Below are 24,378 nucleotides of genomic sequence, written 5' to 3' on the forward strand. Positions count from 1 at the left end.
TTCCTCCTCTGTAAAATGGGAGTAACAGCACCTGCTTTATGGGACTGCTGTGGGGATCTGAGGCCAGGATGCCCGAAGCATTTAGCCCAATGCCTGGCACAGAGCCTGCATTCAAGCAATGGTGGCTCTTGTTATTTACTATCTGGCCCCTAAACAGAACATCCAGGAAACAGGACGATGAATTTGGTGGGGGGATGAATTAGTGAAAATGAAGACTCCCTGGAGAGAGTGGGTCTGCCGCCTGCTGCTTCCCCTGACCACCCCCCACCCCCGCCACCCAGGAGCTCCTGGTCAGCCTGGTGTCCTGTAGCCAGCACAGGTGGCCCTTCATTTTCTTAGAGGGCATGCTCCACCGGCAGCCTGTGGGACAGTGGTGGCAGGGCCATCCGGCCTCAGTCAAATGGTTCATGCTCCAAGCCCAGGGCTGCTACTGGGCCCCTGTCCACAGCAGGGAAATGAAGGGGCTCCTTGGGCCACCGCAGACATGGGGACTTATTGTGGTGACCATGCAAAGAAGCCTCAGGTCCCTGAGCAGGCCCTGGGCCCTCAAGAGCCACCCCCCAAGGCTGGGGGATGAGGGAGGGGAGAGGGAACAGGGTGAGCAACAGCTTTGAGTCACCCCTGGTTCAACAGGAGGCACAGGTGGCAGGTTGGAGAGGGATGGATAAAATAACTGTAGGGGAGCAGGAGCATGGAAGGCAGGAGCCCGATGGAGCAGGTGGCGAAGAACATGGGCTGCGGGTACCCACAGACCTGGGGGCAAGCCCCTCTCTTCCTCCTAACCAGCTGCATGACCTTGCACTAGTCATTCCTCCTCCAACCTCCATGAGCCCGGCCACAGTTACCTGGTAAGGTCACTGCCAAGGCTCTAAGTGACCAGGCAGGTAAAGCACTTAGTAATTAGCCACCTCTGCCTCAGTGTGATCTTATGCGAGTCACACCATGGGTTTAAACACATTAACAGCCTGCCCGTCCCTCAACTCTACATGCAGTTGCCACCATTCCCTTCGGTGCCCCCGCCTAGGGCACCCTGGGTGTTGCCTGTTGTCCCTGGAGGTGTCAATGTGGTTTATAAAACAGCCCCCTTTACATCATGGGCAGGTGGGGACAGGCCCAGGTCACATTTTCCCTGCTCCACAAGTCAGCTGGCCTGCACAGGCCAGGGAACAGACCTGGGATCAAGCTAACTGGCCACAGTGGCTCCCCTCGGCCGTTCGTCTTTCGACAGTCAGCTCAGCACCAGCTGTGGGCATCTGGGTGAAGAAGAGAGAACAGGCTTTGAAATCGGACAGACCAGAGTTTACGTCTCAGCAATACCATACCCCCAGGAAGTTCCCCTGACCTCTGTACCTAAATTTCCTTATCTGCAAAATGGGAGCATGGCAGAATTTCCTTCCTAAGGCTGTTGTAAGGAACCATACAGGGTCTTCAGCACACATATTCGTCAGGGTCCTCCAGAGACAGAGAACAGGAGCAAGAGAGAGGTTTTAAGAATTGGCTGAAGTTCGTGTCCTTTGTAGGGACTTGGATGAATGTGGAAACCATCATTCTCAGTAAACTGACACAAGAACAGAAAACCAAAAACCGTATGTTCTCACTCATAGGTGGGTGTTGAACAACAAGAACACGTGGACTCAGGGAGAGGAACATCACACACTGGGGACAGTTGGGAGGGGTAGGGGAGAGACGCTGGGGGGTGGGGAGGGGGGAGGGTGGGGAGGGATAACATGGGGAGAAATGCCAGATTATAGTATGCACCTAAAGTAAAATAAATAAATTTTAAAAATAAATAAATAAAATAAAGTGTTGTTAAAAAAAAAGAATTGGCTCATGCGATTCTGGAGGCTTACTAAGTCCAAAGTCTGCACAGCAGCCCAGCAGGCTGGAGGCCCAGGGAAGAGTGGCAGCTCTTCTGTCCAAGGGCAATCTCCTGGCAGAACTCCTTCCTGTGTGGAGAGCTCCTTCTTCACTCTATTAAGACCTTCAGCTGGTTAGACCATGCCCACCACAGGACAAACCGTCACCTGCCTTGCTTTTTACTTTTAAAACTCCACTGAATTAAATGTTAATCTCATCCAAATACACCTTCACAGAAACGCCCAGAATGTTTGACCAGAATGTCAGCTCATTGCAACCTCTGCTTTCCAGGTTCAAGCAATTCTCCTGCCTCAGCCTCCCTAAGCAGCTGGGATTACAGGTAAACACCAGCATGTCTGGCTAATTCTTGTATTTTTACTAGAGATGGGGTTTTCCCATATTGGACAGGCTGGTCTTGAACTCCAGGCTTCAAGTTATCCACCCATCTCAGCCTCCCAGAGTGCTGGGATTACAGGCATGGGCCACCGCGCCTAGCCTTACGGGTAAAATGTTTTAATCGTTATGTGTCTGGCACTGTTCTAAGCATGTGTATGTATTAACTCATTCAATTCTCATGAGGACCCATGGTGTAGCAGTGTGAGTCCTCATGTGACGGAAGGTCAGAGAGGCTACATAACTTTGTGGCAATCATTCGACCAGGAGGCAGTGAGCGGGATGTGAACCCAGCAGGGGATTTCAAACATCAGCACCTACTGTTCCTCTGTTACACTGAGAGCACTGTGCCCACGACCCGGTGACACACTGGCAAGGCCACCAGACTTAGAAGATGTTGGCTGCCCCCACCATCCCCTCCAGAAAGACCATCAACCACTTTGATTAAGTAACAGGCATTTTATTGGGTGGCATCAGAGCAAATCCCATTGCCACCTCACAGTGTAGAACCCAGAATACCCCAGCCCATGTCCCCTCAGCCACCTGCCCTGGCCCCTCATGGGAAATGACATAGATCCTGGAAAGACGCAGAACCCACACCCAGCCCAGGTGGTACCGGCACCCGCCAGTGGCACTTGGGGAATGGTCACACAAGCTCCGGGGGCGGGGGGGGGCCCATGCAGCCATCCTAGAAGACCACCCAACACTTTCACAGTCCCCTAAAAACCATCCTTGAAAGTCATACTTTATAAATCCCTGACCACTCAGAATCCAACCAGGAGCCATTTGTGGGAGGAATCGTGGCCACCGACTGGCTGCATCAAAAAAAGAATGGGCCAATGACGGATTGGTCCACACAGAGCCACTCCCACGCAGAAGAGGAGGATTCTACAGGCAACGCCCTGGGCCCAGGCTGGCAAACCTAAGGCCAGGCCTCTGGGGGCTGGGAGAAGGGAGGGGCAGTGTCTGCCTCAGCCTGTGTCTCCATGTCACAGTGGTGGCTCAGCTCCTGTGGGGAAATCCCAGACCCTGAGATTGACTCTAGGAATGGAGGTCTCTAGAGGTAGGGCCTGAGGATCTGAGACCTATCCAAAATTTTCCAGAATCACAGCCCAAACCGGCAGAACCACCCCATCCCACGCTTTGGCAAGTGGCCTCCAGTGGGCCCCCAGCCCCACCATGTGGACCAGGAATCACATGAGCCTTGGTGAAACACAGGCACCTGGAGAAAGGCATGCCAGCATCTAAGGCAAGTGGCTGGGTACAGGGGGCCTCCTGGCCCAGGTGGGTCTGGGCAAAGACACACTGAGGCGGGTAGGCAGCCCAGACCAGATAGGGCAAAGCCAGCTGATGCCCTCTGTGCCCCATAGTCAGCCTGGGTTACACTTCACCCTGGACACCTGGAGGACCCGGGATCAAGGCCAGGAGCCTCTGTGAGTGGTGAGGTTTGCCAAGGGGCCCAGAGATGCCTCCTTTTCCCCAAAGGATCCTGAGAGCTGCTCCATCTCCTTTCCCCAGGTCCCTGAGCCACTGGGCTCAGGGGAGGGAAGGAGAACCTGCCAGGCTCCAGGGTCATATCTCCCACATGGCCGATGGGATAAGGGGTAGTGGCCCTGTTCCTTCCCAAAACAGTCTCAAACCAGAGCCTGAGGCATGGGAGAGGCCAGAATAATACAGTAGTAGGAAGGGGGTAAAGCCCAGGCTCTAGAAGGGCAGCTGTCCATGAAGAAGGAAGGGGTGGAGGGGCTGGAGAGGGGCCTGTGCAGTGAGGTCAGCCACCTGGACAGACAGACAGGTGGCCAGTAGAGGCCCAAGCGGCTCACTGCATATATGCGTAGCCCCAGTCCCCCAGGGGTTTATGCGTCTCCTTGATGACCTGGGGCGACGTCCAGCGCAGGATGTAGTGCGGGCCCCCTGGCTTGTCATTGGTTCCTGTGGAAAAGACACTTCTGTTTTCCTCTGAAAAGACACAACAGCCTGGGCAGAAGGGGAGAAGTGATGGAATCAACGAGCCAGCAGCATGGGCGGCCAGCAGCGGGCCTGCTGCCAAGCTTGGGGCATGGGAAGAGTTGGGGATGGATGGGAGACCCTGCCTCCAGTCTTCAGTCTGCTGGGGAACCTCCGTTGTTCTCTCCACATCACACTCTGCCTCCCAGACACCCTTACTCTCAGCCTTGAATCCTTGCTGGAATGCAAGGATGTCTAGGAGGCAGGGTGCGACGTGGAGAGAGCACTGGACTGAGAGGTAGAGACATCGCATGGTCCTGGGGTGCCATAACAAGTACATACCTGGGATTCATCCCTGGTTCCTAGCCAGAGCTCCTAAAGCTCTTGGGATTTCCTGAGTGACGGGGTGAAAGGATCATCTTCCGTATTCATAACAAGCCCCTTTAATCACACATGAGTTTATGCTAATGAGGGCTCTTGCAGGATGGGGCTGGTTGGCAAAGGAACCAACCCTGTGATTAGAGGCTTGGAAGCTTCAGCCGCAGGGAGGGCAGAGGGGCTGGAGGTTGAGTTGACCCCCAATGGCCAATGATTGAATCAACTGTATCTGTGTAATGAAGCCTCCATGAAAATCCAAAAGGACAGTGTCAGGAGAGCTTCCAGACTGGTGAATACAGACACATGCCAAGGGGGTGGCACAGCCCAAACTCCAGGGGGATGGAGGCTCCGTGCTGGGGACCCTTCCAGTCTCTGCCCTGTATGTCTGCACATCTGGCTGTTTATCTGTGCGTTTTCTTTCTTTTTTCTTTTCTTTTTTTTTTTTTGCAATAGAGTCTCGCTCTATCACCAAGTCAGAGGGCAATGGTGCAATCTCAGCTCACCGCCACCTCCAGCTCGCAGGTTCAAGTGATTCTCCTGCCTCAGCCTCCTGAGTAGCTGGGACTACAGGCACCCGCCACTGCCCAGCTAACTTTTTTATTTTTCATAGAGACGGGGTTTCACCATATTGGCCAGGATGGTCTCGACCTCTTCACCTCCCAAAGGGCTGGGATTACAGGTATGAGAGCCACTGCACCCAGCCTCATCTGTATCCTTTAAAATACCCTCTCGATACATAGGTAATAGTAAGTACGCCTCCCCTGGGTTCTGTGAGCCAGAGTTCAGTATCAAAACTGAAGAGGGCATCGCGGGAACTTCTGATTTATAGCCAAGTCAGACAAGGTAACCCTGGGCAGTTAGCATCAAGTTAAACTCTAGGATGCCCAGCCAGTGTCCACCAGGAACGGGAGAACTGGTTGGTGTGGGAAAGCCCAGCACACTTGGATCTGGCGCTGGCTCTGCCATTCGGGAGCAGTACCCTTTGCTAGGTCATTGCTCCTTCTAAGCCTCAGTTTCCCATTTGTGAAGTAGAGGCTGTTGGACTTAAGAGAAACTGGGTATGGTACAGAAAGTGTGGTTGCTGGAGCCAAAATTACAACCCCACCAGGCCCATGTGGCCTTGATCAAGTCACTGCCCTGTGCCTGTTTCCTCCTATGTAAAATGGGGAGAATGGGTCCCTTTGCTCACAAGTGTGCTGAAAGGAGCCTGAGCTAGCTGGCCCACAATACGTGCTCAGTAAATGGTGGCCTTCCTGTTACTCCAGCATGCTCTCAAACCAGAGCCTGAGGCGTGGGAGAGGCCAGAAAACAGTGGTAGGAAGGGGGTCAAGCCCGGGCTCTAGAAAGGCAGCTGCCCATGAAGGAGGGGTAGAGGGGCTGGAGAAGGGCCTGTGCAGTGAGATTGGCAGCTGCATGGGCAGACAGGTGGATAGTGGAGCCCTGAGCGGGGCTCACTGCATGTATGCGTAGCCCCGGTCCCCCAGTCTTCCTATTTTACAGAGGAGGAAACCGTGACTTGCTCAGATGCAGCATCTAGGGTCTTGCACCAGGAACTCGGCTCCCCTGTGGGAAAGGGACCCACTCACCAGAGGCTCGGGCCCCCCCAAAGGGCTGCTGGCCCACGACCGAGCCGGTGGACTTGTCGTTGATGTAGAAGTTGCCAGCAGCATTCCTGAGCACCTTTGTGGCCTCCTGCACGACATCCCTACAAAGCAGGGCAGTAGTAAGAGAGCAACCAGCTCATGTCCCTCCAGCCCCCACTCCAGCCCATACTGGCTTTCCAGGTTCAGCACGAGGCCGAGGCCTAGTCAGGGAAGAGGGATGCTGGCCAACTCTTGGCTGTGGACCTTCGGTCAGGTGAACCTGTCTCTGAGCCCAGCTCCTCCTCTGGGGAGGGGCTTAGCACGCCCCATCGAGGGCAGAGTTCAAGGGAGTGGCCTGTCCTAGTCCAATGTTCCTGCCCCTCAGGAGCAGGGGAAATCCCAGCCCCCAAGCTCCCACCTTGCCTCTGTCTCCAAGCCCCTCTCTACTCTCTCATAGAGGCAGATGTGGGGGCAACCAGTGCCACGGAGGAAGGAAGAGGAGAAGCCTCAAGTTTAGCCTCACGGGACCCAGGTTCGAACTCCACCTCTGCAGCCCCTGGCCTGCCCTGCCCTGCTCTGCAGCGTGGGACAATCACCTTGCTCAGCGGGGCCCCATCAGATCTCACAGAGCTGGTCAAAAGCACCAATTCCCAGCCCTGCCCATAGAGGTTCAGATTCAAGGGTGCCCAGTGGCGCCCTGGCACCAGTACTGGCAACAAAGAGCCTGCTGCTGCTGTGGGCTCACATGGGGAGCCCTGGCTGCTTGTCTGGGCTGATAGGAGGGAACAAACAGGAGGTGGGGGTGGCATTATTACTGGGAGCCATGTCCAGGAGGTGGGGATGAGGCGAGAGCCGACAGGGACAGGACACCCAGAGCATAGCACCAGGGCTGCGGCCTGGCCACTCACTTATCCTGGGAGAACACTGCCCCCGTGAGGCCATAGCTGGTGGTGCTGTCAACCAGCTGCAGAGTCTCCTTGTACTTATCATCTGGGTAGACGTACACAGTCAGTACAGGCCCGAAGATCTCCTAGGAGAGAGGTCCCCGTGTCAGGCCCTCCATGGGGCCAGGGCCATGAGCCCTCCCAGTGCCCTGCTCTGACTCCCCTCTTCCCAGTCCCTGGGCCTCAGTCCACACTTCAGAATCTGCAAGAAGAGTGAGGTGCTGCCTCCTCCTGGGTTCCCTCCAGGACAGCAAGGTGCCCAGCTCCCTGCCCTGTCCACCGCAAGCTGGCAAAAGATGCAAACATGTTCTGGCTCTCCCTGTCAAACCCACACCCGGAGGACAAAGGGTCCAGGTCCCAGAGGCTTCTGGCAGCAGCTGAGATGAGAATGGCCCAGAGATACCATTCTCTCCAGGAGGGTTTGTGGTTCCCTCTGCCACCAAGGGGCTGGGGAAGATCTCCTTCTCGGGCAGACTCCAGCCCTGCACTGCCAACTTGGGCAAGTGCCTTGACCTCAGTTTCTCATCTATAAAATGGGAACAGTAACGCTCACCTCATCTCAGCCAAGTGCTCAGCCAAGCTATCCCACAGTACGAGTCTGTCAAGGTGAGCCATTATGATTGCTGTGGTGACCGTGGTTGCTGTGGGCAGCAGAAGCGCTCGGACCCCATCCAGGGTGAAGGACACAGCCCTAGATCTGGAGTCAGGCAGCCTGAGCTCAACACCAGACTCCGCTTTCTCCTGGTAGGAGGCATTCAGTCCCTTTGAGGGCCTCCCTTTAGAGCCTCATCTGCGAAATGGGAGCATGTCTCCAGGAGAACATGCCGTGCCAGTGGCCTGTGTGTGTGCTGTGCTCTGGTGGGACTGTCTCCCTCTGGGCCCAGGCTGCCCACCCCAGTCACCTCCTTCATGATGGGCTCCTGAGGGTCCTTGCTCTCCACGATGCAGGGTTCCACAAAGTAGCCCACGGAGTCATCACACTTGCCCCCAGCCAGGATGGTGAGGCTGGGCGAGGAGCGTGCATGCTCCAGCCACTTCTTGATACGGCCAAAGGACTAGGGTGGGCAGGGAGGAGGGAGGTCAAAGGTGCTGGGAGGGCAGCCCAGAGGCAGCCCCCACAACACACTCACCCCAAAACACCTGTACCTGAAGGGCCCAACTCCTGAAACAGGGGCAGGGGTGGGGGACAACGAGGGCAAAAGCCAGGGTCTGGCTGAGCCACAGTGGAGACAAGGACAGACATGCACACCGTTGTGTGTGCGTGTGTGTGTGTGCGTGCATGCATGCGTGTCTGTGCGTGTGTGCACACACGTACGTGTGCTAGTACAATATGTGTACTCGCATATAAACATAGACACACGCCAGTCAATGCATATATAGGCAGGTGCATGGTCACATGTCTTTGTTTAAGCATGTAGGGATCTCTATGCCTTCCACATGTACATGCATGTGGGTGGACTTCTTTACACAGGCGTGTGTGTGCTTATGTGCAAATGGAGATGTATGTGTTTATATGGCAAGGTCTAGAGGTGTGCCCACACAGAGCTCTATGTGAACACGTTCATGAATACAAATGGACATGTGCACGTGTCCTCGGGCTTCCACCTGTGCACACGCAAATGCCCATAGGAGCTCGCTGAACCTGCTTCCAGGGTGGGCACGAGATGAGCTCTTCTCTGGCTATGGCTGATCCTGCCCTTTCTGAAGCTGGATGTATATGTGTGGCTGCTGAGCTGCCTTGATCAAAGCAGTGGGGCTGGGTCATCCCCTGGGTCAGGGTCCCCCATATCTCTTCCTCCCTCTCCCACACAGTCCTGGGGCTTGCCCCCTCCTGGGAATGCCTGATTCCCACCCGGTACCTTGGCATCAATCACTGCAGAGAAGAAGGTCCCAAAATCCTCTGCAGGCTGGAGGCAAGGGAGGCGCCAGAAGAGATGAGTCACTGCAGGCCAAGACAAAGGAGCCCCCTCCCCGCACACCCCAGCCAGGGCTGCAGAAGAGCCTCCTGGGGACCCAATCCCATCAGTCCCCTGCTGGGCCACGGCGGGGGGTGATGGCACCACTCACGTCGCCCACTTTGATCCGGCCGTGCTCCTCCAGCAGCCGCCTTTTGATCTGCGGCCACAGCGATTGTGGCACGTAGAGGCGAGAGCAGGCGGAGCACTTCTGGCCGCCGTACTCGAAGGCTGAGCGCAGGGTCCCGCTCACCACGCTGTCCACATCAGCTGAGCGATGCACGAAGTGGAAGTTCTTTCCGCCGCACTCTACAGGGGCCAGGGGTGGGGAAATGACCAGGGGAGCCAGCTCCCCCAGCTGCCCAGGGGCCCAAGGCACCACCTGCGTCATCCTTGGCCCGGGACCAGCCCTAGCATGGAGCAGACCAGAGAGGTAGGAGGCTCAGAGTGAGCGCCAGCTGACACCCCAGAGACCCAAGGCCAGGCCGTTCTCCCACTCCGCAGATGAGGAAACTGAGACCAGGGAGGGGTGAAGGGCATCAGAGGTGATCAGGTCCAACTGCCCCATTACATGGATGGGGAAAACCAAAACTACCCAACGTAAAGGCAGAGGACGGATGAGAAGGCCCCCAAGAGCCAGTCCATTCCCAGAAGTGGGCACAGCTTTTTGTGGGATTCTCCCGAGCCCTCGCCCATGAAGGAGAGGGGAGCCCACCCCATTTCAGCTGCCAGGGCTAGGCCCCTCCTCCCCACCCACGGTGAAAACCACTCCCCCATTTCCCCAGTGGGAGGGAGCTTCAGGCAGGTCACTTGACCCTCCTGGCCTCAGTTTCCTTTCCCCATGGGAAGCAGCAGCTAACAGCTGCTGGAAGCACTTACCAGCTGTCCAACTGTGGACAGAGTACCCTGCGCTTTGTCCGACTGAAGCCTCACAACAACCTCCTGTTACTATCCCCAATTTAAAGCCAAGAAAACTGAGGCAGAAAGATGAAGTAACCTGCTCCAGGTTGGGAAGTGGTAGCACAGCTGACCCTGAGGAGCCTTCCCTGATACCCCCATCTGAGCTCCCACCAGTCCAGACACAGGATCCAGACTTCCCGGTGCACCCCACTTCACCCCACGGGAAAAATGCTGAAGCACATGTCCCAGCTCTGCTGGTCATGTCCCATGGCCCTCCCTGCCTCTAGGTCTCAGCACAGTCCCAAAATGTGGTCCACAAAACACTTGGTCCATTGGGGTCTTTGCAGAAATGGGCTTCTGTGTCCCAGTGAGTGTGGGAAACACTGCATGGCAGAGATTGATGTGCAACACATATTAGAGCATTAAAGGCTCTGAGAAGTCCTGCAGGGTAGGAATCCATTTTGCTTTAACACCACACATGCCAAATGTCCCTGACCATAAAACTGTTTCTCTCTGGGAGAATTTTAATATGGCAACAAGGTCCAGCCCTGCGTACCTCTCAACCCATCTTCTACCAGCCCTCCTCCCTCCCTACTTACGGGCCTCGCTTCGTTTCTTCAAATACAAGTTCATTCCCACTTCTGGGCTCTGCATCTGCACTTTCCTCAGCTTAGAGCTGCACTGCCCGACACAGCAGCCACCAGCTACGAGTGGCTACTAAGATTTAACTTAATTAAAATGAAGAAAACTAGACCTGCAGTTCCTCAGTCATGCAGGCCACCCTTCAAGGGCTCAACGGCCACATGTGGCTGGTGGCTGCGTATTGGAAAGTGAAGGTACTGGACGCTTCCCTTATCACAGAAAGTTCTACTGGGGAGTGCTGGTGTCTGAAATGGTTGATCTATCTGACTCCTCCTTTGTGACAGCCAGGGGGAGGGGTCCCTCGGGTCACAGGGGAGGGGGGTGAGGGGGGCTTACCTCCAGTCAGGCGTGGGAAGGTATGGAACCGGTCCAGATTCTGGGCCACCTGCTTCCACAGGTGTTTGAAGGTACTGGAACCACAGGAAAAAGGATGGGGATCAGGGAGCCAGGCCAGAGGAAGGGGACTGAAAAACCCAGGGAGGAGCTCGGGGATGGGAGGCAGCAGCCCAGCAGGAGGTGGGAACCAAGTGGGGGTGACAGCTGAGAACAGACTGCATTCCAAGACTACTATAGGGAGGGCAAAGGAGGCCTGGGCAGCAAGATGGTGCAGAGGAGGTGCACACTCTGCAGCCAGGAGGACACTCGGGGCTGTGTGATCCTGGGTTCCCTATTTCACCTCTCTGAGCCTCTAATTCTGCACCTCATCTGGGAAGCAGAGAGAACAATCCCGACCCAGCAGGGTTGTTTTGTGATGAGTTCAAGTGTGAGGCTAGTGCTAAGACATGCTGGGCACACTGCAGGAGGCTGGCAGGGAACAGACCCTGCTCTGGTCTGCGAAGGATTCCCCCCCCACCAGCCCAGCGCCCAGGCCTGAGAGGCCAAACACAGAGAGAGGGCTGGGAGAGGGAGCACAGGCCCCGCCCCAAGCTGCCTACCGGGAGGGCCTCACCTCCTCCTCAGGCTCCAAGTGTGACCAACCTCAGCACCACAAAACAATAAAAATGCTAATCACCCAGGAGCCAGCGACACAGCAGCTAATACTAATTTATGGCCTTCCCACCTTTAAGCCTGCTGTTCATCAGAGCATGGAGAATGGGGAGCCCAGGGGCCCCCCTGAGGCTGGCAGAGCAGGTCTTTTGGAAAACAGCCCTTCTCAGCAATTCTAACGCTGCCACCACCCCACCATCCCTCCCCCAGGCAAAGCTTCAGGGAAGGGGGTGGCAGAGCCTGGGGCCTGGGAGAGGAAGTAAGAAGGACCTGGGCCTCTGGCTGCCCCCAAGCATCTCCACCCAGATAACACCCGGGCATCTCACAAAGTGACCAACATGGTATTCATCTTCCCCCAAGCCTGCTTGCCCTCCCAGGTGCCCACCTTGGACATTCTCACTGACTACCCCCCGCATCCCCACCCCAACTCCAGGGCAGGCAACCACCAGCGTGCCTCCCTGCACCCTTCTCACCTGAACCTGCCCCTTCTCCACATCCCTCATCTATCGCCTGGTTCAAGCCTCCACCTCCCCTCCCTAGAGATTGACAGCACCTGGCCGGTCTCCTGCTTCAGGTCACAGAGATCATCGAAGATGAGGGTGCAAACACAGGGGCGCAGAGGGGCCAGCAGGGAAAGGAAACAGGGTGGATGCGGTATGCAGGCAGCCAGAGCGCACCCACCCACCTCCAGCCAGCAGTACCACCAGCAAACGCAAAATCAGAGCATCCAAGTCCAGGCGATCAAGACAGGCCAACATTTGGATTTACCTATGAAATTGTCCCAATTATACAAAGTTGGGCCATCACTATCAGGGGTCAAAGAAAATAGAGCCTCTTTCCAGATCCAATTTGGGGGCCATCATTTCCAATCTCTGCCTGACACAGAACTCTGACTCAGCCACTCTCCCTACTTGAAACCTTCCATGGCTCCCATCACCTTCAGGAGAAAGGCCAGACGCCTTTGCAGACTCCTGAGGATCTTATGGTCACTGGACTAACCCACCACCGCCACCTCCAGCCTGAGAGCCAGGACCTTGTCTCTGGTGTGTGCTCACCCTGAGCCTTCTTGTGAGCTGCAAAACTACATGCTCAGCCAGTCAGTGCATGGACAGTGGAGATCAGGTAGCCGCCTGCCTCCCCACCTCAACTCCAACCACGCCCCACCCTCACCCTCTAGCCCTGTGGCCCCAGACTCCACACTCCAGCCACACAGGATCCTGCCACGCCCCAGAGCACATGTTTTTGCCTTGATGATGTCATAGGTACCATTCCCTCTCCCGGCATATATGCTCTTCTGCCCCTTTCCCTCTGCCTGGCCAACTCCTCTGTTAGATGCCACCTCTTCCAAGAAGCCTTCCTGGCTCCTCCAATTCATTCTATGCTTCCCTGTGCTCTTTCCAGTAGCAGAGGTAGCACTGAAATCAATATCACCCACAGCAACGGGGTGCAGTTCCAGCCTTCCAAGCTCTTTCCTGTTCATTAACATGTTTAATCCTTGCAATGACTCTGCAAATTAAGGATAATCACTCCCCGTACAGGTAAAGAAATGGAAGCTCAGAGAGATGAAGGGACTCACTCACTGCCACACAGCAAGTGGGGGAGTAGGGTCAGTGCATGACCCCTGGGTTCAGAGCCCCACCCCCAGGCAGACAGGCAACCAGGGTTGCCCTTGAACCTCCCCTAGCCACCCCAGCCCGCACTATCCCCAGGGACTTACGGCACACTGCCTGTGAAGTTGATGCCACAGAGGTGCTCTGAGCTGGTGACAGTGTCCCCAAATAGAGGCCCATCAGCTGGCACAAACTGGATGATGTTGGGGGGCAGGCCGGCCTCCCGGAGGATGCGGTAGACAGCATAGCTGGCCAGCATGGCAGTGTCACTGGGCTTCCACAGGACCACGTTGCCCTGCCCGGGAGGTGTTTTGGTGATGCATGAAAATGGCGCCACCAGCCCTCAACCCCCACCCCACCCTACAGCATGGTCGGCCCTTACCTGGAACCACCAGACCCTGTGCCAACCAGGACATCCCCTACCTGGCTCCACTCCTCCAAAGCATCTGGCCCTGTCTCCAAAAGTCCCTGCCAGGGAGGCCACGGCATGGCCCCATCTGCCCCACACTCTGGCCAAGGCTCCCTTTCCCCAGAAGCCTGCACCGACAGATCCTGCCATCACCTGGGCAGGTCTGTTCTTAGTGCTGGAGTCGCTGCGTGCTCACTGGGTACGGCGGGGCAAGTGCACATGGGCTCTCTCAGCACGTGTCCTGGGTCAGGGCGTGTGGGCGCCTGGCCACATCCCATATTTGTCTGTGCCCCTGCCTATCCCTAGTACTCACCCCGGTATCAGCATCCAGCATCCCCGTCTGGGGCTCAGGGTTCCTGATGGCTATGTGGGCCCTCTCCTGCCTAGGCTGTCTGGGAGCTGAGCTGCATCTCCCCCCAGGCCTGGAACCTCATCCGGTAACAGCCACCCTCACTCTGATAATGGCAGAGGAGTGCCTTGAACACCACCAACCCTGAGAGAGACTAAATCTAAATCCTCATCTGCTCCATCATTTATTTACGAGTCACTTGGTCTTGCCAATAAGTCAAGGCTGTGTGTCTCAGTTTTGTCATCTGGCAAAGAAGCAGAGTCACAGCTCCCTCTTGGAGCCAGTGAGAGGAGGAAACGGATCAGCTCCATCTGTGCTTGACGGCAGCAGGCACGTGGTGAGCACTGAAGGTGAGTGGTAACTATCATCATCAACAGTGCAGCCAACCCTCTGCCAGCTCTGGCCCAGCCCTGCCTGCTGCTGGATGGGTCTCCTCTGAGCCTCCCAGCCCAGTCATGGAGGCTTTCCTATCATTTCCACTTTGCAGATAAGGAAACTGTGCCTCAGAGAAGTTCAGGGATTGCCAGGGTTTCCCAGGCACAGAGTGACGACACCGGGATTCAAACTGGGTCTCTGGTCCCAAAGCTGACCCGCAGCCCCAAGCTGCCTCCACCTTCTGTGCCTCTCCCCATGACTAGGCTGAGACCCAAAGGGCTTCAGGTGGCCTTTTTCTGTCTGTCGGGACCAGGAGGACAATCAGCTCCCACTGTCCCACCGCTGCCCACATCTCACCATCAGGGCTGGTGCCCCTGCCAGGTTGCCGCCGATCGCGGTGAAGTTAAAGGGTGAGATGGCTGCCACAAAGCCCTGGGGAAGGAGGCATCAGTGAGGCCAAGCCTGTGGCATTGGGCTGCCCTGCCTGCCCACCCATCGCCTCCTGCAGGTACCTCCAGCCCCCGGTAGACTGTGCTGTTGGTGCTCGGGGGCACACTGAGGGGCTGCTCCCCCTCCAGCTCCACTGCAAACTTAGCATTGAACCGGAAGAAGTCGATGAGTTCTGCTGCAGCGTCGATCTCTGCCTGGATCACTGTCTTACCCTGCAAGGCAAGAGGCCAGGGGTCAGGAACAGCCAACAGCCGCCTGTCTATCCTCTTCCCACATCTGACCCTGTGCCCAGAGCAAGCACTGAGCTGGGCCCCAGCAGGGACCAGGACACTTTTGCAGGGCTGACCAGGTCCCGTTCCAGGGGCTGAGGGGGAAAGGATTCTCAAACCCCTGAGCCAGCACCTCCTGCAGCCGGCGCTCAGGGCTGGATGGGGATCAGCAGAATGTACTGGTCCTCTGCAGTAGGCCAGGTATTTCCCATGCACTGTCTTTGCTTCATCACAACTCTGAACGGTGGTGCAGGGGAAAGGATCTATGATCAAGCCTCAGACCAAATTCAGGATCAGAGCCTTCCAGGCAGAAAGGCAGACTAGCATGAGCAGGAGGAGTCTGGCCGCTGACCAGGACAGAGACTCAGAGTGTGGGAGGCAGACGGCTCCTTCCCCAGGAACGATGTTTGGCCTTGCTGGTTAGTTTGGGTCAAAAACCAAGAGGCGAGTGACTGTGATTCCCTTAAACCACCCATTCTTACTGACAGCAAATGTGAGCTACAGGGAAAAGAACGATGGACAGCCAAGAACACGGCTTTTCCAGATTGAGGCGGCCCCCAACTTGGCACCCAAGGTCACTGGCAGGTGCACGATCTATTAGAGACATGCAGCCCAGGAAGCTGAGCTAAGATATGTACCGTGCTTCCTGGAAGTTTTTGAGTCTTAGCCCAAATACAGAGAGAGCCTAAACTGGGCCTACAGTGTCTATGAGTGTCTTCCCACCCGTGTGCGGCTCACCCAGAACACGCAGAGCCAGACACCCACTTCAGAGGGCTGCTGAGCTGATCTAAGGAGGCATTCAGCAGGATGAGGGGCTGTCATACCAGCTCTGTACAGCAGAGGGTGTGCTCACCACGGGGACCGGGGAGCGGGCAGTGGCAAATGCCTGATCCAAAAGGCAGCCTAGGTTCTGGCTCCTGCAATTGACCCTTGAGGAACCCAGGTTAGCTGGCAGCATAGGGCTCAGGTCCTGGAGGTGGTAAAATAACTCTATCTCCCTCAGCTCCTGTCCCCTGTGCACTCTGCCTGCTAGAGCGACTCCTCACTTCACTTGCATTTAGCAGGGTGAGGAGCTGTTATACCAGCTCTGTGCAAAGAAAACCATTTATCATGGACTTGCCATGACTCCTGAAAGGGATGCAAAGCCCAGGAAACGAGTGAGAATGTCGGCTGGGCGCAGTGCCTCACACCTGCAAGGCAAGCAGATCACGAGGTCAGGAGTTCGAGACCAGCCAGGCCAACATGGTAAAACCCTGTCTCTACTGAAAATACAAAAAGCAGTCAGGCGTGGTGGTGGGCGCCAGTAATCCCAGCTTGAATCTGGGAGGCAGAGTTTGCAGTGAGCTGAGATCACGCCGCTGCACTCCAGCCTGAGTGACAAAGTGAAACTGTCTCAAAAGAAAAAAAAGACTGAGAATGTCAAGACATGATTACTATGTCCAAGAAGCTTGTAAAGGGGCAGTACCTAGGAACTGAACACACCCCAGCACAATCTGAGCTGCAACTGATGCAGAAACAACATGCTTTGGGGAAACAGGCAGGACTAGTCCTTTCAGCTGAAGGAGGCTCAGTGGGGGCGCATCTGGGCTGGACCAGGAGAGTTCACTGAGCACGGAAGACACAGCAAGCGTGGCCAGGCAGTCCTGCTAAGTCCAAAATGGCTACACCGTGGGTGGGACAGCTTGGCAGGGACAGGCAGAGCAGCTGGCGAGCTGGACAGACATGGGCAGAAGGGCCCTGGGTATGGGGCTACAGTCTTGGGACTTGTCTCTCAGTGGTGAAGAGACCTGGGTGAGTCATAAGCCGGGAGTAACATCCTGGAGGTGTTGAAAAGACCACTCTGAGGGCCGCAGGGGGCTGACCAAGCTGGGAGCCAGGGATACAGTGCAGGCCCCTAACAGTCGAGGCAAAGCATGGCGAAGGCCTGGGAGTGAGGGCCGAGGGATGGAGGAGAGGGGACATTTCCGAGGCAGGACACGTGGGCTCTGCACAATCCATCTTGCCTAATGATTGGTGATCGTCCATCCCAGTTCCTAGGCCTTGTCCCTTGAGGATTTCTCTGAGTCCCCGAAAGGGCTTGGTACCTGAAGTGCTTCAGCTAATGTTGGCTGCCATGGATGGAGTATGACTGACTCCCACCCCAACCTGCCCCACCGGGCCTCACCTGTCCCACCATGGTCTTGGCCAGGATCTCAGCTCTGTGCCGCCCACTCAGCAGGTCTGCCGCCTTCAGGAAGATCTGGGCCCGGTCTGCGATAGGCTTCAGGTCCCACTCTTTCCGGGCAGCCAAGGCAGCCTCGATGGCTTTGTTGAGCAGGCCCTAAAGGGTGAGGGAGAGGTTGGGGCTGCCGCCTGCAGCGGGAAGTGCCCTGGGGAGTGAGTGAGTAGGGAGAGACCTGGAAGGCCACTCTCTTCCACCTGGGGACAATGCCTGTCTCTCTGGGTCCTCAGCCCCCTGCCACCACAGCTGCCAACACGGTGTCCCCTCAGAGCTGTCCTACTGCCAATCTGAAGCCCAAAGGGCCCTGCCAGGTTGGTTGGCTCTCCAAGGTCTTGGCAATGAGCCCTGCAGCTGTTACACTGGCTCCACTTTCTCTTGTGGTCTTACCTTATTCTTGGGACCTGGTGCCCCTGAACCCACCATCCAGAAACTTGAGGTCAATGGGAGCCCGAGACACGGCTCTGCTGCTGGCCTCCCAGACCCCAATGCCCTCATAGCCACACAGTGCCAGCTCCCAGACCTCCAGCCCCCCCAGCCCCCCAAGCCCCTCCTGCTGGCCCTTTCTAGTGCCAATTCTCTGTCTGGCTTTCCATCGATGGTGTCTCCAATTGCCCTGACTCAGCCTTCCTGAACCCACTCCTCCCCAGTCCAAGGTCTGCCCCACCACAATGGGCATGTCGGGGAATGTCTCAGCCCTGGCAGAGGCAGGGTGCTCTTGGCTCAAGTTAACCTTTACATGCCTAGTCCAACATCATCACCCAGGGACTCCCTCAGGGCCAGCAACCCCCTGCCCCCTTACCCACCAAGGGCACAGCGACAGATTCCCAGCCCCTATCAGCAGCTGGCAGGGCAGGGCAGGGTAGGGGCAGCAACCCCAAACACCCAGTCATCAGGGGCTCACTCACCTTGTCTGCATAACAGAACTTGGCCACCTTGTGTCCATGGTTGAAAGGCTGAAAGGAAAGAATAGTGAGGTCCCTGCCCAGGAGGGAGGTGCTGGGATAAAGATGGAGAGGGCCGGGCTTGGACTGGTTTTCCTGGAAAGTCCTGTACATACCTGCTCTCCCCAACTGCTCCCATGAGGCCCTCCCCAGTACCTGGCCCACAGGTTGCTCCCTGTTCAGGGTGCTGGTATATCTGCTGTACCATGAATAAGACATGGCTCCTTCTCCAGAAGGCTCATGGTCCAGGATAAAGGCATAGACCATAGGGTCTTTCAAGGAAAGCACAGACCTTTGTGGTCAGAGGCATGAGTTCAAATCCTGGATCTGCCACCTACTAGCTGTGGGGACCCACGTCAACTCACTTCCTTCCCCAAGTCTCCTCATCTAGGAAATGGGAACTGCCCTCCCTGTCTCTTAGCACAGACAGGAGAACCAAAGGGGCTCATGAGTGAAAATGTTTTGGTCCACCATGAGGCTACAACCATGGCGACTTCACCATGTGAGGCCCAAAGGAATGCGCTGGTGTTGTGAAATGCCCAGGACTTCTGCCCTGCCCCGAAGCCATTACTGACAGACCAATTGCTTCCTGAGCCCAAGATTTACTTATCTAAATGGGAAGATTCTCAGCAAACTTTTACAAACAGAACCTGGTATTGGTCCAGACTGTATCATTTTGTAAGCTCCCCACTATTTTGGAGACCTTGGTGGAAGTGAAACATTCCACGGGAACGCAGGCCATGAGAAACAGCCTGCCTAGCCACCCTACCACAAGGCAGACAAATGCCCACCTAAAGAAACATCACGGCTGGGCGCGGTGGCTCACGCCTGTAATCCCAACACCTTGGGAGGCCAAGGCGGATGTATCACCTGAGGACTGAGGCCAGGAGATCGAGACCATCCTGGACAACATGGTGAAAACCTATCTCTACTGAATATAAAAAATTAGCCAGGTGTGGCAGCATGCGCCTATAGTCCCAACTAATCGGGAGGCTGAGGCAGGAGAATCGCTTGAACCTGGGAGGCGGAGGTTGCAGTGAGCCAAGATAGTGTCACTGCGCTCCAGCCTGGGTGACACCAGCGAAATCCATCTCAAATTTAAAAAAAAAAGGCAACATCCCTATTATATCTTGCTGGGAAAAGGTCCAAGGAATACACAATGACATACCACTGGAGAAGGGGCCAAACCACCTGATCATAAGAACATCTTATCAATATCCTGCCAGCCAGCAAGTCATTCCACGTACACCAGACCTCCCGCCCACACCTATAATACCCCAGCCTGTAAGCAGTGGAGGGCTCTGGTATGAAGCTGGCCCCCCACATCCTCAGGTTTCTGCAATATACCTGTGTTGCTGTTTCAGCCGCCCTCTCTCTGTGTGTCCGTCTTGAACCCTCGCTTTCCCTTCGAAACCTAACGCCTGGCAGTGGTGAAGCTAGCATGACCAATGAAGCAGGGAGAAATTTCACTTCTTTCCTTCCCAAGGCTGGTAACACAGTTTCCATCCTAGCGGCTAACACTTTTGCTACCTATCCATTTTCCAGTGGGTTATCTGAGCTTTCCTGTCTAACACAGTAGCCACACGCCACATTTCACGTGCTGACAACCACACGTGGCTGGTGGCCTCTGGAACGGACAATGCAGATCTGGAACGTCTCCATCATCACTGGAGGAAATTCCACTGGCTAGCGCTGCTCTAGACTTGGGTAGAAAGTGGCCGTTCCCTTTCATGTCAAACCTTGGCACAGTCACCCTGTATTCTGCTCATACCTGAGATTGGCCTGTGACGCTCAGGGGCCGAGAAGGTGGCTGGGACCTGGGCCCCAGTGGACTGCAGATAATTCCTCATCAGTGCTATGTCCTGGCAAACATAGATCCTGCCCTCACAAGGCCAATACCCCCACATGTCTGGTGCCACAGAGATCAGCACATGGCCAGAACCTCCAGCCAGGTCAGCGAGGCATTGTGGGAAAGGAAAATCAATAGTATCCACCCAGGGGCTTGTCAGAATGCCAGAGGAAAAATCCAAGCTGCCATGCAGCCTTGGAGGCCTGGGGGCTGCAGGTGAGGGCAGGCTCTAGGCAGTCACACAGACCACCAGGGAGCGGGGTGGTGGCAGCTGCTGTCAGTTGGCACCTGCATACACACCCAGTGCAGACAGAGTGACCTGGCCGGTGCCTATAGACCCAAGGGATGCTTAGACAGCTCCAGGAAGTCCTGTCCCAGCAACGAGAGTTCCAGGACACCTCTGTGCTCAACTCCGGCCCCAGGGAACCTTCAGAGTCGGGGGGCTGGGTACCCCGCCTCAGTCACCCCTCCCTCTGCACATGTCTGCCCAGGGTTCCAGCCAGACAGAGCCCAAATATACTTTCCCTGTTTGCAAAAGGGCCAACCTTTTACTCTCTCTGAAATCACAGACCTATGAGTTTCTGGCCCATGTAAAATGTATACCAGTTTCTAAACAGATAAACTCCAAGTGGGGGGCTTTTGAGGCCAATGTCATCTGAGGAGCTCAGGGCCTGGGACCCAGCTTTTTGCCATTAGCTCCCAAACCCCCTTGGTAAGAAATCTATGAGGAATAATGGAAGATACTGTATGAACCCCTCATGGTCTTCCTCACCCAGGCACAGGACTCCACTATGGGCTGGGTGCAGTGTGGGTGCCATTCTTTGCTTTGCCAAAGAATGCCAAAGTTTTACTAGTCCACAGAATTCAAAATCTAGGGTGGGGAGGGGTACTCTAATGTCCCTGAAGTCAGAACTCACACATTCTGAGCTTATGAGCCATCAGAGAAAGGGGTCACATATTCAGGGGAGGGGCTGAGCCCTGCCCGCCCGCTGGACATACCGACACCTGGTACTGCACGTCTGACGTCCACACCTCCTCATCCCCCACCACGCATGGGATGGCTTCAGTCCGGCCCTTCAGGTCCTTCAAGGCCTGGGGAGAGGGACAAGAGTGGGTACGGTCACCGCCTTCCTCTCTTCCTCCCATCTAAAACCCTAATGCAGAGTCCACAGGCAGAGATGCCCAGGCAGACACAGAAAATGCGAAGGGAGCCAGGCTGGGTCTGTGGCCACCAGAGAGTGTGTGATCCCCTCAGAGGGCAGCAGGACTCTGCTCCAGCCATTGTCACCCTGCAGGAAAGTGAAGTCTACCCATTACACAGAGATTTTAAAAACCTCCATCTGAAACTTATGTGAAATCTCACGATCTTTAAAATCCTGGCAATTAGGCTGTGCAAGGTGGCTCACGCCTGTAATACCAGCACTTTGGGAGGCTGAGTCAGCTGGATCAGCTGCGGTCAGGAGTTCGAGACCAGCCTGGCCAATATGGTGAAATCCCGTCTCTACTAAAAAAGTACAAAAATTAGTCAGGCATGGTGGTGGGCACCTGTAATTCCAGCTGCACAGGAGGCTAAGGCAGCAGAACAGCTTGAACCCGGGAGGCAGAGGTTGTAGTGAGCTGAGATGACACCACTGCATTCCAGCCTGGGTGACAAGAGCAAGGCTCTGTCTCAAAAAAAAAAAAAAAATGCTGGCAATTAACTGGTAAACATCTTTAAGTAGAAAACATATGACGTCTGACCTGGTCTGAGAAGCCCCAAAGTAGCTCCAGGCTGCCACCCTGCTCCTCCCAGCTGTCTCCACACTCCAAACCCACAGTCCTCCCAGGCTTCCCCGCAAGGCTGGGAGCAAGGGTAGAAGCGGGTGCTCGCTACAGGCATGGAGAGCTATCTCAAGGCTGCTGGGGGCAGCCTCTGCTCCACGCCCTGCACCTCTCGGGGGCCCCCACCCTCCTGTTACCTTTTGCAGTGCATCTCGCTCAGGGCTGCCCTTCGTGAAGGCTAAGATGGGCTCATTGGCCACTTTCAGGGAAGAGATGTGCTTCCACTGCAGCCTGGGACACAAGGGCAGGGGACAGAGGCAGAGAGGTCAGCAGCAGCCCCGCCACAAGACCCCAGCCCCTCTGCCTCCAACCACTGGTCCCAGGTGGGCACCAAGAGCCTGGAATCTAATGCAACTAGAAAGTGGGGGTCTAAAACCCACCTTGGGCTGGGTGCGGTGGCTCATGCCTATAATCCCAGCACTTTGGGAGACCGAAGCTGGCAAATCATTTGAGGTCAGGAGTTCGAGACCAGCCTGGCCAACAGGGTAAAATCTCCTCTCTATTAAAAATATTTAAAACATTAGCCAGGTATGGTAGCATGTGCCTGTATTCCCAGCTACTCAGGAGGCTGAGGCAGGAGAATTGCTTGAACCCAGGAGGCAGAAGTTGCAGTGAACCGAGATTGTGCCACTGCACTCCAGCCAGGGTGACAGAGAGAAAAACTCCATTTCAAAACAAAACAATAAAAACCCACCTTGGGGTCCACAACCCAAGGTTCAAGTCCTAGTCCCGCAATTTGTGTCCTTGGGACTGTGACTTGCCTCCTCTGAGCATGTTTCTACATCTATCAAGTAAGAATAATCACACTGAACTCACGTGATTGTTTGAAGTTTAAACACACAGATGTAAAACCACGTTTAAGTATGATGCGCATGCAGAGCGTTACTCTCCCTTTCTTCCCCCACAAGACAGCCTTTATCTCAAAAAGACCCAAGTTCCTTCTCTCTCTAAGCTGAAAAGGCAGCACATTCCAGAGCACTGTCTCCTCAGAATGCAAACCAGCTGAGATCCCGTTGGCACAAAGGGCTGAGAGCTCCGGGTGGGCAGGAATGTCCAAGATGTGGACCATGAACTTGGAGGGCTGCCCTGAGCTCAGCTCACAGCGCTGGGAGGGCTGGCCCTGGGGGTGAGGTGCCTGATCCCAGCACACTGAGTCTCTAGAACTCCTTGCTCAAATCCTCTAACCTCATTGACTAGTGACCACCACCCCCTACCACATCTGAGGGTCACAAGTTGGGAGATCAGGTGGCTCAAAGCCAAGACACTGGGGTCAGTCATTCCAGAGCTGGAGCCTCAACTCTGCCACCTCCCAGCTCTGCGACTTCCTCTTCAGGCCGGTTTCCCCCTCTATAAATGAGAATAATGTGATGACAAAGTCACCTAATGCCCCCAGGGCACTTGAAACTGACAAACTTCCCATCTACCGCAGCATTGGATGGGCCTCACCAGCCACATCTCTAGAGAAATAAGATCATGTAGGTTCTAAAAGGAAAATGACTAGTTCAAGATCAAGAGTAGGAGAAATCTGCGCTTGAGTCCAGAAGGCTCAGACAGCATCTCTCTCTGGTGTCAATGGCCCCAGACAACCGAACAGCTGGAGGTAAACAGGTGGGGTTCACTGGTCAGCGCAGTGAGGGAAAACACACAGCATGAGGAACCACAGGACATCTCCGTAGGATGCTGTTAGGATGTGAGCTTTGGCAGGTGACTTGGGGAGGGTTTAAGGAAGCGAGGGTTAGCTCTGGATCGGCTGCTGTCAGAAAGCGGGGGTGAGGCTGACTGGGAAAAAAGTAACACTGAGCAAGATGTCTGGTGTTTGTGGGTGGCACAGAGACCTTGTTTTTGTCCACGCTTAGACAAAAATCATGAAGAAGAGGCTGGGCACGGTGGCTCATGCCTCTAATCCCAGAACTTTGGGTAGTTAAGGCAGTCAGATCACTTGAGGTCAGGAGTTCGAGACCAGCTGGGCCAATATGGTGAAACCCTATCTCTACTAAAAATACAAACATTAGCTGGGTGTGGTGGTGCGCTCCTATACTCCCAGCTACTTAGGAGGCTGAGACAGGATAATTGCTTGAACCCAGGAGGAGGAGGTTGCAGTTGAGCTGAGATCATGCCACTGCACTCCAGCCTGGATGACAGAGTGAGACCCCGTCTCAAGGAAAAAAAAATCAGGAAGAGGGCTTGTTGTGTCTCATCTGATCATGGTCTCAGAGGAGCATGGCCTGAGGCTGGCGTTCTGAGGTCGCTTTATGACCTATGGGAGGCAGAGTGGCCTGACTGTGAGTGTCAAGGGCCAGGAGTCTGGGGCTGAAAGACACAGCCCGGGAGGACTGGAGGATATAAAACTGAAGTGGTGTGAGCAGGTCCTTTGTTCATTCAGCAAGGTTGACTGAGGACCTGCCAGGCCTCTGGTGCCATCTCAGACCCTGGAGATGAAGCAGTGACAGAAAAAGCGATGCCTCTGGCTGCAGGCAGGTGACCTTCAGTGAGGGCCC

General features: G+C 55.4%; 1 protein-coding gene across 1 annotated transcript in view; it reads right to left on the reverse strand.

Moving 5' to 3' along the window:
- Positions 1-2,694: 2,694 nt before the first annotated feature.
- ALDH4A1 (aldehyde dehydrogenase 4 family member A1) overlaps positions 2,695-24,378 on the reverse strand; it is a 31,821-nt gene continuing 10,137 nt past the window's right edge. The window contains exons 2-15 of the mRNA XM_009000525.5: positions 22,018-22,111; positions 21,059-21,151; positions 18,175-18,222; positions 17,213-17,368; positions 14,842-14,991; positions 14,687-14,761; positions 13,304-13,491; positions 10,936-11,009; positions 9,170-9,366; positions 8,962-9,009; positions 8,005-8,157; positions 7,067-7,188; positions 6,162-6,280; positions 2,695-4,182 (exon numbers count right to left, since the gene is read on the reverse strand). Of these exons, the coding sequence (XP_008998773.3) occupies positions 4,070-4,182; positions 6,162-6,280; positions 7,067-7,188; positions 8,005-8,157; positions 8,962-9,009; positions 9,170-9,366; positions 10,936-11,009; positions 13,304-13,491; positions 14,687-14,761; positions 14,842-14,991; positions 17,213-17,368; positions 18,175-18,222; positions 21,059-21,151; positions 22,018-22,111 (1,630 nt within the window). The 3' untranslated portion in view covers positions 2,695-4,069. The remainder of the gene's footprint in view (positions 4,183-6,161; positions 6,281-7,066; positions 7,189-8,004; positions 8,158-8,961; positions 9,010-9,169; positions 9,367-10,935; positions 11,010-13,303; positions 13,492-14,686; positions 14,762-14,841; positions 14,992-17,212; positions 17,369-18,174; positions 18,223-21,058; positions 21,152-22,017; positions 22,112-24,378) is intronic.

The sequence above is a fragment of the Callithrix jacchus genome, chromosome 7 (genome assembly GCF_049354715.1).
Source record: "Callithrix jacchus isolate 240 chromosome 7, calJac240_pri, whole genome shotgun sequence".
Classification (NCBI taxonomy): domain Eukaryota; kingdom Metazoa; phylum Chordata; class Mammalia; order Primates; family Cebidae; genus Callithrix; species Callithrix jacchus.